The 16,983-nt window shown below is 44.5% G+C and overlaps 1 protein-coding gene across 3 annotated transcripts in view; it reads right to left on the reverse strand.

Annotated features, from left to right (window-relative positions):
* Nucleotides 1–2,930: 2,930 nt before the first annotated feature.
* The window catches only part of LPA3 (Low PSII Accumulation 3), a 94,450-nt gene continuing 80,397 nt past the window's right edge, over nt 2,931–16,983 (reverse strand). The window contains exons 9-13 of one of the 3 annotated variants that reach the window (XM_086527624.1): nt 5,527–5,629; nt 4,954–5,014; nt 4,049–4,131; nt 3,829–3,909; nt 2,931–3,752 (exon numbers count right to left, since the gene is read on the reverse strand). In XM_086527624.1, coding sequence (XP_086383750.1) covers nt 3,693–3,752; nt 3,829–3,909; nt 4,049–4,131; nt 4,954–5,014; nt 5,527–5,629 — 388 coding nt within the window. In that variant the 3' untranslated portion in view covers nt 2,931–3,692. The remainder of the gene's footprint in view (nt 3,753–3,828; nt 3,910–4,048; nt 4,132–4,953; nt 5,015–5,526; nt 5,630–16,983) is intronic. The other 2 variants (XR_015190090.1, XM_086527625.1) reach the window with 2 other exon arrangements.

Here is a 16,983-nt window from a genome sequence, read left to right on the forward strand (position 1 = left end):
CACACACTTCAAGAAAGAATTCACTATATGTTAACTCATACCAAGTTGTTAGATGGTTTTTGGGTTGAAGCTCTTAAGACTGCATTTCACTTGATCAATAGATCATCAAGACTCTTGATGGTGGTATTCCAAATGAAGCATGGGGTGGTCAAAAATTGTCATATAATCATTTGCAAATCTATGGTTGTGACGTATTTGTGCATGTTCCTGAAGATCTTTGAAAGAAGCTAGAGCGAAAGTCCAGAAAGTGCATTTTCATTGTTTATGGAGAAATGGCTTGTCGCTTGCGGGATCTAGTTTCTCATAAAATTATCCGTAGCAGTGATATTATATTCAATGAAAAGAAAATGCACAAAACTCCTCGCAAAGATGTTGAGGTGAGGAGAGTCACGTTTCAAGATGTTATGCCACCAGTTCATGAATGAAGATAACAAGCTGTCCACATGCCACAAGGTGAAACCTTTTCATTATGGCTTTATGGAGGTCATTGACACACATATAGAGTTCTTTTGTGGTTCATATTCAAGATCCACACTAACAATTTTGGGTGCAATCTTTCCTTTTGTAGTTTACAACTTTTTGAGCACCTTGTAAACGGTGTATTATGGTGTTGTACCACAACGTTGTTTTTAATAAAGAAGCTTACAAATTTGATTACCATCCTTGTGTGATTTTAATTTTAGTTTAGCTTCATGTTAATGACAAGACATTTTATTTACAACATGCTTGTCATTTTCTCGTATTTTGGTAGATTTTTGTAGCTTAGAATTTGGAGATATATCTAGTGATTTCTTTTGTGCTATGTTTGAAACACTTGCATGTAGAGTAATAACAGCACGTAGTTATTTTCCAATTGACTATGGACTATTTGGAGCCATTTATCTCATTAACAAAAGTAAAAAGGGTTCTTTGCATAATTGTAGCTCCCTTTTGAAATTTGAATAAGATATGAACCTCAAATTATTCTAAACTCTTATTTTCAAGTGAGAATATAAAACGGATGCCTCTCCCTATCATAAATGCTTTGGTTTTTAGTTCATAGTGTCTTTATACACATCACATTTTTGTTTTTTGATATAGCATAGAATCATTTGTAAGATACTAAAAGGACATATAATGTTATAATTCTTTCTAAAAGTACGTTGATTTTCCTTGTACAAAAAAATGCTTGAGCGAGATTCAATAGTCTATTATATTGTATGTTGTGGGGACGATTCACGAGAACATTTGACATTATATGATAGTGTTTCATATTAATAGTCATATTTTTACTTTTTAATTCAATGCCTTAGAATATCAAAGTTAATCATGAGCATTCATAAATTGGCTTTCCATGATAAATTGAGGTGATGAACCATTCATTGAAATCTTTAGTGTAGACATGGTATATTGTAGTGATTTCTACTCTTATCATGACTTTCTTATGCAAGCAATATCCCCCTTGTATATATTGATTTTTTCTACAACTTATTTTATTTGAAAATTTCTCAAAAATTATGCTTGTATTTGTATAACCTTTGGATATACAAAAATATTCAAATCCCCTTATGTAGATGTTTCTATTGCAACAGAATGTGTTAACTTTTTTATTTAAACTTGTCCATGGCAACCTCCATTGAGTGCATTACGTACACACGCTAGAGAAGTAATAATAGGTTAAAGTACTTTGAAAAGAAAGCAGAGGTAAAATCAATTTTCTTCTTTAGTCTCTTCTCTAAAGCTTTTCTATTTGACTAATGTTGGAGTGTGTATGTCCCTTGCTTGATTATCTTGAGCATCTAAGTGACATCTATGCTTGCATGATTGGGTTTGAGCACACTAGTTTGCTTGCTTTGCATACGAAATCACTTCATCCCCAAGCAAGACGTGAAGGTAGAGTAGGTAAGTGGTGTGTAAGATTCATTGCATGCTACACTAGTATAATCAATGTTGGCTTTCAATGTTGAAAAGAAGTTTTGTTGCCTTTCAATGGTTACACTTCTACCTCATCACTCTCATCTTATGAAGATGCCACATGCCATAGCCAGATCCATAGGGCTCCCAAATTGGAAGCTTGAGGGGAATTATTGCATACATTTGGTATGGCAACTATCGCTTTTGTGCATAATGTCTTTCAATGGTTACACTTCTCCAGTGCCTCATTATTCTCTCTACTTGTGAGAAATGCCTTGTACGCTCCCATATTAACAACTTGAGATATGTGTGTTAATTCGTTGCATACAATTGGTATAGCAACTATCGTGCATCTTTTCTGGTGCATGGGGGCCTTACACCAACTTTGGACCTTGATTATCCAAAGAGGCAAAATGAGATAGCCGCATACAAGCACCCTTTATTCCAACCTAAATTCCATATGAAAATGTCTTTCAAGAGAACACTTTCTCATTCCATACTCTAGATTGATCTAGAGTGTCTTTGATCACATTGATAACCTACTTTGTCCTTTGTTGTCTTCAAGGTTATATAGGTGAAAAGGGGAAAGAATCATAGAGTTTAATGAGGCACAAATAGAGAGCTCAAGTAATATCTATTGCTTGCAAGTGCTGTTTACAACCTACAAGTGATTACTTTTTCACTAACTTCATAGTGGCAGTTGAGCGTAAAAGGCATTCAACGTCCACAACTTGTGTAGAGCTTATAAACACCCATATAGTGACATTCTGAATTTGCTAACGGTTTTAAGGCTATTTTGCAAAGCAATGTTTGAAGTTTGCAAGCACATCAAGATGACAAGCACTATACAAACATTGGAAACTACCGGTTTGATTCTATCGTCCATTTTTGGATGTTACATGCAAGTCAGACAGGAGGCATCCTCGTGGTGTTTCCAATGGCGGACCGGTGAGTAACACGTAAGGATTCACTTTTTTTCATAATCATCATAATAAATACAATGAACCACCAGAAATAAACGTCGTGTGGAAAGTAGAAGCAAGAAGAGAGTCATCCTTTTATACATTTGGAATGCTAGCATTGTACAAACTTGAGAGCATTAAAAGACCAAAATTTGAGTGAAGCACTAAAAACCCTAATGCCCCTTGTATAAAGAGTGGTCCCAAAGGCCCCCAGATATGGCTAGAAAAGGGTCTAAAAAAGTCCACTAGCACCATTCCAGGCCTTCTCCATAGCGAGGATGCCGTCTCTCTCTCTCTCTCTCTCTCTCTCTCTCTCTCTCTCTCTCTCTCTCTCTCTCTCTCTCTCTCTCTCGCGGCATGTGTGCCATGACTTCTGAGAAAGAGGAAGTAAATTTCTTCAAATGCACCCAGGACCAGGAAAGTAGTTATGCTCTTTGGGCAGACACTGTTCTCTCTATCTAAATGACTAATTTGGCACAAAATGGCTCTATGCAATGTGTTAGGAAAAACTAGTTTCTGCCTAACGCTATTTCTTTTGGCTTCCATATCATGATAAGGATGGTGCAACCCGAAGGTTTCAAGCTACATGACATCAGAGCTGGCATTCTGCTGCCATTGAAAACCTTGTTAACCATTGAAGGACGAGAGAGCTTGAAAGCCAGGACCTTGAGCCTGCTTTTAATGGGTAGTACCGCTTCATATACAAAACTCAGGCTTTCAAATACCAATATGGTTAGCTTGAAAGATGAGCACCAGATTTGCGACTTCAACCGACATACATTCGGTCACATCTGAGCCAATATAATGCCACGGTCTGTTCTTTAGATGCTCTTCCTGTCAGCTTCTCCAGTCTCCTGATTTTTCGACCTCCACATCATCCTCCCACCAAGTAGAATTCTAAACAACAAGAAACTCTGCCTTTTATTCCATTGATCGACACAGTTCAACATCGCAAGGAAAACTCGGAATTTACCTTATAACCTCGTCTAAGAAAGTCCATAGTGCTTCCTTTCTCTTCTTGCAAACCAAGCGCTGTTAGAAGCTCTTCCTTTGTCTGCATAGTGAGCAATCACGATAAGCAGACCAGAATTATGTTATCACATCCTTATCAGGATTTATCAATTGCACTAGCATATTCCATTCCTCTGCAAAGGCCTCACGCTCGTTTAAAATGAGATTGCAGAGATCTATACCTGGCCCAGTGTAAATCTGTTGGAACTCTCAGCCACGCACACATAAGATCCATCTCCTTGCTTCAACATTACTTGCCATGGGCCTAAAATTGGAAAACAGTCAAATTCAGCACGAGGGAAATTAACCATATTGAACTCTTGCAGACTTTAATTAATATTTTTTGAATGCTAACTAAAGAAACCAATCATTCACTGCTTCAGTTGGCTTATATCACAATCCTACATCACATGCAGATAAAATAGGCCATGAGTCTCTTGCAATCCTTTGATCTGTTATGACATGAAAAATAAGTCCAAGGGAGCTTGATGTCCCATTATTACTTTTGAAGAAGCTTGATGCAGCCCTTTTGATATGCCCCTAGAACGAATATAAGGAAGCCCTTAATGTGACTCATCTCATCAAAACCAATCTCTTATTTGCTTAAATGTAGCATACATTTACTCGGTACCCTTTTCACCCTTACGTTCGAAGAAGAGGAAAAGCCACTAAAAGTTGAGAACAGCTTTGACTTGCTTTGGAGTGATGTTTTGAAACAAATAAATCAATACCGCTTCCCTTCTAAAAACAACCAGTTTGTAGCCTGTCCTTTCACGAGATTATACAAGTCAAATTGCCACTGAAACAGGATTCAAGTTCCTCATTCGCTTCAATCAGAGCATGCTTAAGCTAGGACTAATAGCTTTAATATCTCCAAATGTCTCACAATCCACTTTCAAGTAAACCTTGAAATTGGGTTTCACAGATAGTTACCCCATCCTATTTTCTCTAACAAAAGGGATCTGAAAATCAGAATGTACATGAGCTGTAAATTCTCAATGTTTGCATGATACAGGCTATGGCATGTTGCTTGAACATCATTCAATTTATATCTTCAATTAGGCCAATTTCAGGGACAAAAAAAAACCTGGATACATGCGAAAAAGAGCTCCAGTATAGTCCACCACAAAAGGAGCGGCAGCAATGGTCTGTTTAAAAAAGATATTGTACTTTCTTCATTAAAAGAAGATAGTTTAGTTAAGAAAATGTTACCAAGAAATTGCGATTTAGGAAGTGTGGGATGCTGGAAGCCATTAAGTGTTCCATTTGGCTTTAAAAAACACACAATAAGACAATTAAAAACACATCACCGTATGCGGCTTGTCTATGTAGGAGACTCTGGTTAGAAAACACCATTGTTTGACGGACGTTGATTCACTGGTAACCACAAACTCATCAAAAACCCCATGTGTGGCAACACCAAAGGGATTGCTTTGACTACTTGGCATGATACAGGCACTTACTCTCAAGAGGGATCCCACCCTGACCTTCGAAAAAAGACCTGACCCAAGTTTTGTTGAGAGAATTGATTGTAGAGCTTGTGTGAAAGTAACAATCATAGTTTTTCCATAATGGCAAACATATACAGGTATGGAAGTATGGAAAACCTACTAACAACAGGGGCAAGCTGCTCAATCCTAGAAATGCCCGCAAAACATACCTTTGAGTAGTCTCGAGTTCGGATATAGAACACCGGAAGAAATTGGGAAAGAAAACTGTAGTGTACTTCTTTGCTTGGGAACCCAAAAAGCCCTAAATCTGCCCTGTATCAACAAAAACAGTGAGAGATATTTTACGAGAGGCATCAACACACATTGTTCAAAGTACTTAGTATGTTTGGCCTGCCAATTAGAATAATCAAGGTCATGCAAAAGATTCTAACAATCAAAATTGTAATGGAGAAAATTCACTCAACTAAAACCGACAATGGCACAAATAAAGAGTTTTGTAGGGTAGCCTCTTAACCACAGTACGCCAATGCTTTGCAGGTTTAATACTCATGTCTTACGACGAAGAATATTTAGCCAGACCTTTCTATATCAAGAAAACTGGTGATTCTGGAAATGATACTGCATTAGGTTAAGCAGCAGTCGTTGCATAAGGCCAGTAAAACATGGGATTATTGCAACTTTCTAAAAAGCGAGTAACCACTTCCAAGCAAGTCAGCAAATAATACGCCTAGGAACCATCAGAATCTCAAACACTTCCACCCCTTGAATCCTCTCCATGGTCTCCAAAGCTGCGTATGCTCTCGTCAGTCTGATCTCTGCTGCTCTCCTTAAGGAGAACTTTGGACCACTGAAGATAGAGAGATGAAATGAAATGAAACGTTATATTAACGTCTTCAGTAGGCCAGAATAACCTATGAGACCAGAAAGTTACAATGTGGTGGATCTGATACAAAGTCAGAGTAACAAAAATGACAAAATAAAATGACAGAATAAAGTGCTATGGAATCCGAAACAGCTAGGTGTGATCTAAGCAGCTAGGTGGGATAGCTAAATCACAGATCACAAAAGATCCAGCATCAGTCGCTGGCGGATCTCATCAATCTCCTCCATGGTCAATAGCCTAACCGGGCGTCGAGCATGTCGGCTCAAAGTGATCCGAATCCTCTGATGCAGCCCTCCGTCGACGCTGTGTAGTCCTCCGCAGTCGTGGGCGTCCGGATCTCCCTAGCTCGGTCGCTCGGTCGATCAATGTGCCTCTGGTGTGAGGCGGCGGGCTCTCCTGTGGTAGTAGCTCCTCCGAGTGTCCAGTGTCTACTCTAAAGAAGTCTGTGATCCGTCTTTGAGACTGGCTGGCCTCTCCTCTCATCAAGCTCTCTCTGTGTCTGCGCAGCTCGAGCAAAAACAGACCCAAGCATCTCTGATCCTCGTACCGCATGACTCTGGAGAGTGGTCTGAAGCCCTCTCTGAACAAGCAATGGAAGCGGCCGCATATCTCGTAGTAGACGGGGCAGTGGCATGTGTAGTGCAACTGTCTCAGGCTCCAGGTCACAGAGGAGGCATGTCCTGGCCGCTGTTGGTACTCTGCTATATCTCCCAGTCTCGATCCGCAGCTGGTGTGAAGATGTGCGTATCTGGCCAATAGCACATCGTATCCCATGAGACAAGTGGGTGTCCATGTATCTAGGTCTCGTCAAAAAACCGTCCTCCGTAAGCTGGAGAAGATGCTCTCTGTAGAAAGCCATCTTCGTGCCCAGCTCCTGTGCTCGCTGTATCCATGTCCTCCTGGTGTCTAGCTGAGTCAGGTCTTGGCAGATGAGCCTAGTGATCTCGGACTGTGTGAGAGTCAGAGAAGGTACATTCAGTGAGTACTAGAAGGGAGGCAATCTGTCTATGCTGAACCCATGCGCCTGAAACCATGATGTCAGAGAGAGAGAGAGAGAGAGAGAGAGAGAGAGAGAGAGAGAGAGAGAGAGAGAGAGAGAAATGAAATGAAATGTTATATTAACGTCTTCAAAAAGGCCAAAGTGACCTATGAGACCAGAAAGTTACAATGTGGTGGATCTGATACAAAGTCAGAGTAACAAGATGACAAAATGACAAAATAAAATACTATGGAATCCTAAACTGCTAGGTGTGAACTAAGCAGCTAGCTGGGATAGCTGAATCACAGGAGATCTAGCATCGGTCGTTGGCAGATCTCATCAATCTCCTCCATGGTTAGTAGTCTGACCCGGCGTCGCGCATGCCTAGCCAGAGTGCTCCGAATCTTCTGACGTAGCCTCCGTCGATGCTGCGTAGTCCTCCGCAGTCGTGGACCCCTGGATTTCCCCAGTTCAGTCGCTCGATCGATCAGTGTGCCTCTGGTGTGAGACGAGGGGGAGCTCTGCTATGGGAGTGGCTCTTGCGGCTGTCCCGTGTCTGTTCTGAAGAAGTCTGTGATCCGTCTTTGAGACTGGCTAGCCTTGCCACTCATCAGTCTGTCTCTGTGTCAGCGCAGCTCGAACAAGAACAAACCCAAGCATCTCTGATCCTCATATCCCATGACTCTTGAGAGTGGTCCAAAACCCTCTCTGAACAAGCAATGGAAGCGGCCTCGTATCTCGTAGTAGACGGGGCAGCGGCATGTATAATGCAACTCTGTCTCAGGCTCCATGTCACGCAAGGGGCATGTCCTGGCCTCTGTTGGTACTCCGTTGTATCTCCCAGTCTCAATCCGCAGCTAGTGAGAAGATGTGCGTAACTGGCCAATAGCACATCGTATCCCATGAGACAAGTGGGTGTCCATGTATCTGGGTCTCGTCACAAAACCATCCTCCGTAAGCTGGAGAAGGTGGTCTCTATAGAAAGCCATCTTCGTGCCCAATTCCTGTGCTGGCTGTATCCATGTCCTCCTGGTGTCTAGCTGGGTCAGGTCTTGGCGGATGAGCTTGGTGATCTCTGACTGTGTAAGAGTGAGAGATAGTGCATCCAATGAGTATTGGAATGGTGGCAGCCTGTCGATGCTGAACCCGTGCGCCTGAAACCATGATACCATCTCCCCATACCAGCATGTTGTATCTCCTTGCATGGCTAACTGTCGAGAGGACTCAAGTGCAATGCGAGCATATCAATCTCTAGGAAGTTCCCATGTGTGGTTTATGAAGGAGACTGATTTGGTGAGCGCCTCAACTACTATTGGGAGGGCCGCTAGCTCTGCTCGGATAATGGCCCGTGGTACTGATGCCTTGGCTCTAATGAGCCGCGAGATCATAGAGACGAGAGGTTTCTCCATGTTCCCCCATCCATCTGTGCGACCCGGTCTCCCGTGGTGATCTAATGAAGGTCCCCATATCTCAGCTCCATAGAGCAATGCTGAAGCCACCAAAGTGTCAGAGCGCCAGAGCTTCGTCCGGGGTTCCTGAAACTGAACCTGCGGACACATCTTCTCCAATCTACCCAATGCTACGTGGGCTCTAGTCAGTCTGTCACCAGCGTGTGACTACTATCTATCTTTTTTGTTGATTTCTTTCTTATTATTTATTTATTTTCACTTTTTGGAAACACCCCTCGGGAAATCTAATTGCCCTACATTGCATAGCTAGTGTGGAACTGTCCAGAGGGAGTCCAGGCCTGAGGGCAAGAGGGCACTAAGGTTGGACAAGGACTATGGTTAGCCAAAGTGGGGTCATTGACTAGCCAAAGTGGAATCCTTTGCTACATAGGCTACATTTCAGTTTTTGATGTGGCTGCAGTGTACAAAGAGGGTCGGATGACCTAGAAAGATACAATGGCAGCATCTCCTAAAATTTAGGGAACTACTATTTTGGGACCTGAAAATGTATCCGCGTCATTACCTCCGGAATGACAAGGGGAACGTTTTATTACTCTGCCGCGAAGTCAACTTGGCAACCGGTCAGGATATTTTTAGGCGGCAACCCCGAAACGGGAAAATGCTTGTAAATTCGCCAAGTGGCACATTCTGGTGCACTTTCCTCATGCAAGAGAAGGTGGCGCTGAATTTTAAGCTAGGAGAGGCTCATTTGCAGATTTTGTCACAGGTTAAGAGCTATGGAGTGCTTCCTTTCCCTCCTATGTACAATGCGGTGCCAGGAGTGATGCCCTGCACGCTACGCACTGCCCTCTCTCTCCCCTATGGCAGTATGTTATGCCCCTCTAGTGGGCTTTTCAATTGACCAATGTACAGTTGTGTGGGTTCATGCGCAATTGCCGAGGCAAGAGCCTCTTGCACAGGTATTGGATTAGCTAGCGGCTAATCCCCCGCAAGTACAAGTGACTTCGGAGAGGTTTCACGCCAAAAATCTCGTCCGATTCAAAGGGCAAGTAGCCCTACAGGTGCGGGAGCTCGAGGACTTGCTACGGATGCGACCGGCACGCGAAACGGGGCCCGAAACAGTAAATTACAGCCTGCTGTGTATTTTTGCAGGTTTAGGGTTTTGGCCCTAAACGGTCCCTAATACCCCCAGAAGGTTCGGGGACGTGAGGGGACTGTTGTACAGGTGATCTAGCGCATTTTCCGGGCTGAAAACAGAGAATTCAGCGTGCTGCAGATTCTCGCCAGGTCTTGTAAAGTGCCCGTATGCGTCGGGAAAGTCATTCAATGCGTGGGAATACTGACTGTGAAGGGTCCTAGTACAGTTATGCTGCCGAAATCGGGCCGGAACAGTTGAAATTCAGCCAAGCTTGTGCGGGGCAGCTTGTAGGGAACCACAACGTTTATTCCCTCTTTTAACAATAAAGAAATACCGAAAGGGGCGCCTAAGTTAGGGGCCAATCTGGTGTCGGTCTACTCATACAGATGCAATCTAGCAGCCTGTATCCCTTTCCCCTTTGTTGTGTCTTGAAAGAACAGGTAAAGTGGGCGACAAATTAAATGGGTGAAAGCAAATAAGGTTTAAGTCTACCACCCTTTTTGGATTGAACAGGCCGGTTTCACAGTCTGGTCTCTACTGCTCTTCTGAGTGAGAATGCAGGTCCGCTAAAAACCACTCCAAGGTAAGTGTAAGCATCTGTGTACTCCACAGTCTCTTGGCCGTATGTGAATGTAGGTGCTGACCTCCTGATCCATTGTGGGGTGGTATTAAACACCATAACCTTGGTTTTACCAAGGTTGACATACAAACCACTTTCGTGGGCAAACCTATACAAAGCATCCAATTGACGTTGCATTCCCTCTGGGGATTCGGAGATCAACACTATATCATCGGCATATAACAAAAGTGGAATCCATGTCCCTGCCAACTGTGCACCTCGATCACCATCGCTCTCAATGTAGTCAGAAACCTCATCTACATACATACCGAAAAGAGTAGGAGAGAGCGGGCAGCCCTGCTTCACCCCAATAGTGGAGTGAACCAGTGTAGAAAGTTCCTCACGGGTGCGTACATGCCCTACTACTGATCTGTACAATGCCATGATCCCCCAAATGAGCTCTGTGGGTACTCCCATTTCCTGTAATCTGCACATCAATCTAGCTCTGGGTACTGTGTCAAAAGCTTTGCGGAAGTCCACAAAGCTACAATAGATCCGTCTCCCATGAGATCTGCCCTTCTCGATGATGGCCCTAAGTGTCAAGATATGGTCAAGAGTAGAGAAGCCTCTCCTGAACCCTGCCTGCCCAGCTGCATGCATTCCTTCCCTCTCTTCCCATCTACTCAGCTGTTGCTCAAGAATGGATGCATACAACCGTGCCAGTGTGTGTCCAATCATGATAGTGCGATAATTCCCAGGCTTCATGGGGTCTCCTGACTTGAAGGTGGTACAATCGTAGATAGGCTCCAAGTGTCCGGTAGACCCTCACACATGGCACGGTTAAACATAACTGCTAGAAGCTCTGCTAGTAGGTCTTTGGCATGCATGAAATGCTCAGCGACTAAGCCATCATGATCATATGCCCTTCCAGTCCTCATCTTGTCAATGGCTTTCTTCACCATCTCAGCGGGGTGAAAAAAGCACATGTGTGTGGGCATGGATCGGGGGGGTTGGGAAGGGGCGATTGTCCAGGTACTGTGTACAAAGATGATGCGTACTAACCCTAGGTCTCTGTGGAGGAAATAGCAGGGGGGGGCGGGGGGGGGGGGGGACTGCTCATGAAAGAGCCGCCATGCCTCACGCGAGTCTTGACTCAAGAATAGCTGGTATAGATCCTGCTCGAGACGAGCCAAAAAAGCCCTCTTCTTCCGCCGCACCAAGCGTCGGAAGTCAATCTATGACTGTCTGGGAGTGACATCCCCCAAAAGCACCTCCCTCTGAAGTCTAGCTCTAGTGTGGCGACACTCCTCATCGTACCAGCTGTTCTGAGGCATGCTCCCTGATCGGCGTCTCTGCTCAGGCTGGGTGTGTGGGTATGCCTCTGCTGCTGCATCGTGTAATGTCTGTGTCAGTATAGTAGTTAGCTCCTCCAGAGGTCGCCCCGGGTCCTCAGTGCATAGGCGTCTATAGATCCCGTCCATGTATACAGAATCCGTCTCCCGTGTGAAGGTGTAGCGAGTAGGGGCTGCTACCCGTGGCCTGTGTGCTACACTGAACTGGAAGGAGATGGTCATCGACACCAGAGCATGATCCACTGCCACTCCGACCGGTTTGGGCCCAACTGTGAGATCCTCGATATTAGAGATGAGATTCGGTTGTGCCATGACATAGTCCACTGTGCTGGCTCCATGTCTGTGTGGGAAGCATGTAAAACCTCCAGCACAGGAGGAAATCTCTGTAGGCCATTCAAGATGGCCAGTCCATGTGCAGTGCCCATGTCTATCAGGTGTCGCCCATACTCAGTATATTCCACATCGTGTGATAGTCTGGACAGGCCCGTCTCTACAACATCTAGCTCTCTTAGCATCTCCTCTGAAGTATCATAAAACACTGTCTAGTGATGGGCAATCCTAGCATTGAAGTCCCCTAGAATGATAATGCCACTATCTCTAGAGAACTCCCATATGTCATCATCCAAAATAGAAAAAGGGTATTGTCCTCTGGGTGATGCATAGATTGATGTACTCAGGGGAAAGTAGCAAATAGCAATGTAAAGATATCTGCCTGTCTCTGCTTTCAGTCTCACCCACATGTACCTAGCCAGCTCATCCCTACGGGCTATATGTATCAATGGCTGCAGATCTTCTCTAAATAACACTGCCACTCCCCCCGAGCCCCGTCCTCTGTGCTCTGAGCGTTCTGCTGTCTGTAGGCTGTCTCCCACCTGTATCCACTGATGTGAGGCATGAATTGCCCGGGGGCCTGGTGTGTCTCAGAGTAAAAGATGATATCTCTTCCAGTAAAGCTATCCTCAAAAGCACCCACATCAAGACGCATAGATCCATTGCAGTTCCAGGCAGCCACTTTGAGTGTGGTCCCATAAGTCTCGCACCATCATGTGGAGCGTCGTTCTAGTATTACTACTCTTCCATCTCGGTAAAAGGCAATCTTGCATTTTCCCTTTGCCGCTCTAATCTCCGGCATCACTTCCTGCATATGAGAGATCTGCGAGAGGGTGAGATCATCCCCGAGAAAGATGCCCATCTCTTTAAGAGTTGGTCTTTTCTTCAAGAAGGACTTCATTCGCTTTCATGGAGGGAAAACGGAGGATGAGTGCTCTTTCTTTTGAGGTTTCCCCACTGCTTCCATTTTTCTTTATGTTGCCCACTCTCCATGCTCTTGTGTGCATCGGCTCATGAACCACCCATTAAGGCCATGAGTTCTTTTACCTCTTAGTCCACATTGCTTTTGTCTTTAAGACCGCAAATTCTCACGTGTGAAGCGCGCACCCATCTTCTTTGCTCCTCCTCTAGTGTCTGATTAATGATAGTGGGTGTGGACGTGGGCGTTATATCCTTGCCTTTTCCTTTCTTGGCCACCTTGATCCATTTCTCCGCTTCATCCGCCTTCTGTTGAGTTTTGGTAAGAACATCCACCCAAGAAGTCGTCATCTCTTTGTGTTGCTCTACTCCCTCTTTGATGGCCCGTACTTGCTCCTTGATCGTGTTGATTTCTTCGAACACTAAGGATTGCAGTTCGCCCTCTTCCAGTGTGTTTCTTGATCGTGCTTCGGCGAGGTCTTTCTTGAGTGACGCAATCTCTTCATCATGAGTCGTCACTCGGTCTTCCAACGTATTTATCTTGCTCTCTTTGATCAGCACGCGTCCTTTGAGCATGTTTAGTGTGCCCAAGAGATTGCGGTTCATCTTGGTAATGGTCTCCGTCATTTCCTCTTTGCACTTTTGAATGGCATCCTCTAGGGGTTCGGCTTTATCTTTCAGCTTCCTCATGCTTGATCGCCGTCCGAAAAAGAGCCACTAAGCGCACGTGTGCATCCACACTAGCAGCGGGCATGGTAGCTGGGCGGGTGGGGGAACGCGAGGAGGTATGGCAAGGGAGGGGCAGCGATAGAGTACGGACGAGAGAGAGAGAGAGAGAGAGAGAGAGAGAGAGAGAGAGAGAGAGAGAGAGAGAGAAAATGGAAAAACGCGATAAGAGTACGGGAGAGAGAGAGAGAGAGAGAGAGAGAGAGAGAGAGAGAGAGCGAGGCAACATGATAGAGTTAAAGTTAAAAAACGATAGAGTTAAAAGGGGTTAAAAAGTTAGTACGTTAAAAAATTAAAAGCTTAAAAAGTTAAAGGGTTAAAAAGAGAGAGCGATAGAGAGAGAGAGAGAGAGAGAGAGAGAGAGAGAGAGAGAGAGGAAGCGGGAAGGGGGGCGGGGGGACAGCGCGCGGGGTAGGAGAGAGAGAGAGAGAGAGAGAGAGAGAGAGAGAGAGAGAGAGCAGGGGCAGGGGGTGCGGGTGCGGGTGCGGGGCGGGAGAGGGAGAGATTCACCTGCGCAAGGGCAGCAGCGGGGGGCGAGGGGAAGCAGGAGCGCAGGGGCAACAACGGGGGGCAAGGGGAAGCAGGAGCGCAGGGACAGCAACGGGGGGTAGGAAGGGGAGAGAGAGAGAGAGAGAGAGAGAGAGAGAGAGAGAGAGAAGAAGAGAATTTTAATGTCATAGGAAACTATCCCAAGCGACCTTAAAGATCTATCCGACGAGGAGAGTTGAACTCAAGACCTGTTATTCAAGAGGGAAATGGCATAACCAATCTACCACACTTGGGTGATAGAAAGGTTATACCAATTTCCTCTTTTTATTAGCCCACACACACACCCGAAAAGAAGAGAATTTTGACGTCGTAAGAAACTAGGAGAGTTGAACTCAAGACCTGTTATGAGAGAGAGAGAGAGAGAGAGAGAGAGAGAGAGAGAGAGAGAGAGAGAGAGAGAGCAATGAAATGTTATATTATCGTCTTCAAAAGGCCAAAGTGACCTATGAGACCAGAAAATTACAATGTGGTGGATCTGATACAAAGTCAAAGTAACAAGATGACAAAAAAAACAAAAAAAGGTTATACCAATTTCCTCTTTTATTAGCGCACACACACACCCGAAAAGAAGAGAATTTTGACGTCGTAGGAAACTAGGAGAGTTGAACTCAAGACCTATTATGTTAGAGAGAGAGAGAGAGAGAGAGAGAGAGAGAGAGAGAGAGAGAGAGAGAGAGAGAGAGAGAGATGAAATGAAATGTTATATTAACGTCTTCAAAAGGCCAAAATGACCTATGAGACCAAAAAAGTTACAATGCACTGAAAATAAAAAGAAAAGAAAAGTTACTAAAAAGGGAACTGTGTATGATACGAGCAGGGAAAGGGCTGGAGTAGTGAATGAGGGCTAATATGACACAATGTGGGTATGTGTGTGGTACAAGATGAGCAAGGTGAACAGTCCTCAAAAGAGCTGAATCACAGGAGATCCATCATCGGTCGTTGGCAGATCTTATCAATCTCCTCCATGGTCAGTAGTCTGATCGGGCGGTGTGCATGCCAGGCCAAAGTGACCCGGATCCTCTGCTGCAGTCTTCACCGGTATTGTGTAGTCCTCCGCCGCCGTGGGCTCTGAATCTCCCAAGCTCGGTCACTCGATCGATCGGCGTGCCTTTGGTATACGGAGAATGTGAGCTCTCCTGTGGTAGCTGCTCCTCCTGTTGCCCAGTGTCCGCTCTAAAGAAGTTTGTGATCCGTCTCTGAGACCGGCTAGCCTCTCCTCTCATCAGGCTCTCTCTGTGTCTGTGCAACTCCAGTAAAAACAGTTCTAGACATCTTTGATCCTCATATCCATGACTCTAGAAAGTGCCAAAGCCCTCCCTGATCAGGCACTGAAAGCGGACTCGTATCTCATAGTAAACTGGGCAGTGGCATGTATAGTGCAACTCTGTCTCTGGCTCCATGTGACATAGGGGACAAGTCCTAGCCTCTGTTGGAACTCCGTTGTACCTACCAGTCTCGATCCGAAGCTAGTGTGAACATGTGCGTATCTGGCCAATAGCGCATCGTATCCCATGAGATGAGTGGGTGTCCATGTATCTGGGCCTCCTCACAAAACCATCCTAGTGAGCTCTGAGAATCTTACGAAAGGAAGGTAATCTTCTCAGTTCATAAAAGCTCTGACTCTAACACAACATGAGTATTATGTACACTTTCGAGTACATGGATAACGCGTGAAGATGCAGACCTTGTTGTCAAGGAAGTGGATTGGCATACCTCTCTTGAGCACCTTTTTGTGCGCAATGATATTCCAACACAAGAATCTCTTTGTCAGATGTGTTCGGTTGCTTTGAATTTCTCTATTGAGAAGGTGCATTCTGATAATCGATGATCATCAAGTACACTACTACAGTAGCAAGTTATGGTTGTAGCATACGCTTCTCCATAAGCAGGTCAAGTACAATTAGCATACTGCTAGTATGAACATGAGCTATTTTGTTTGTGCATGTAATGATCGGCCAGTGACAGTAAGAAAGACCTTAACCACAAATGGGAGAACATCCCTGAGATCCAAAGTGTGTTCGCTCTATTGTGAACCAAGTTTGAACATACAATACTATGGCTAGAATCTTATCTGCCTAAGATTTGGCAAGGTGTCATTGATGCTTGCAAGGTGAAACGTTTTTTATGGCCTCCGCAAGGAAGAGATGCTAATGGGCGTCAGGAAGACACTGTTGGTGGTAATAACTCGCATGAGGAAAAGATTGGAAGGAAGTTCCACCGTACACAAGGAATCTTCGGATTGGAACCGTCTGCCTACGTTGAGCGACGGCCCGGCAAGAACCTTCTTTAAGGTGATCGCAGACTCTATTTGTGAAAGAAAGACATCGAGATTAATGCTCTATGACTTAGGCATTCCCTATATGGGAGGACACAAGATAGGCATTCCCTATATGGGAGGACACAAGAGATTCAATACCCTCTCGACTAACAGCGCAAGATTACCCGCAAGGACAGATACCTAGATTGATTTCTAGGAGGATTATTCTTCTCGGGATTGAGAAGGTGGAATTGAGTTAACAGATTCTCGGAAAGACGTGAATGACGAGTTCTTACGTGGCTCGTTAGTTTGATAAATGGTGAAGGATATCCTCGAGGTACTAGAGGAAGGACATGAACCGGTCAGGTAAGTATTGAAATTATTGAATTTTTATTTAATTTAATTTTTAAGTTCTCTTTTGAGAAAGGACCAGCTCAACTCACCATTGAGCAAGATTTTGAATTTTTCCGTTTCTCCCCGGTAGTTGAGTTGGACCTCTACAGTTGAGAACAACTGTTTATAAGTGAGAGGGATGTTGCTAAATTGTCTTTATCAGACAGAAAAAT

Source organism: Adiantum capillus-veneris, chromosome 13 (assembly GCF_014529385.1).
Source record: "Adiantum capillus-veneris isolate H3 chromosome 13, ASM1452938v2, whole genome shotgun sequence".
Lineage (NCBI taxonomy): Eukaryota > Viridiplantae > Streptophyta > Polypodiopsida > Polypodiales > Pteridaceae > Adiantum > Adiantum capillus-veneris.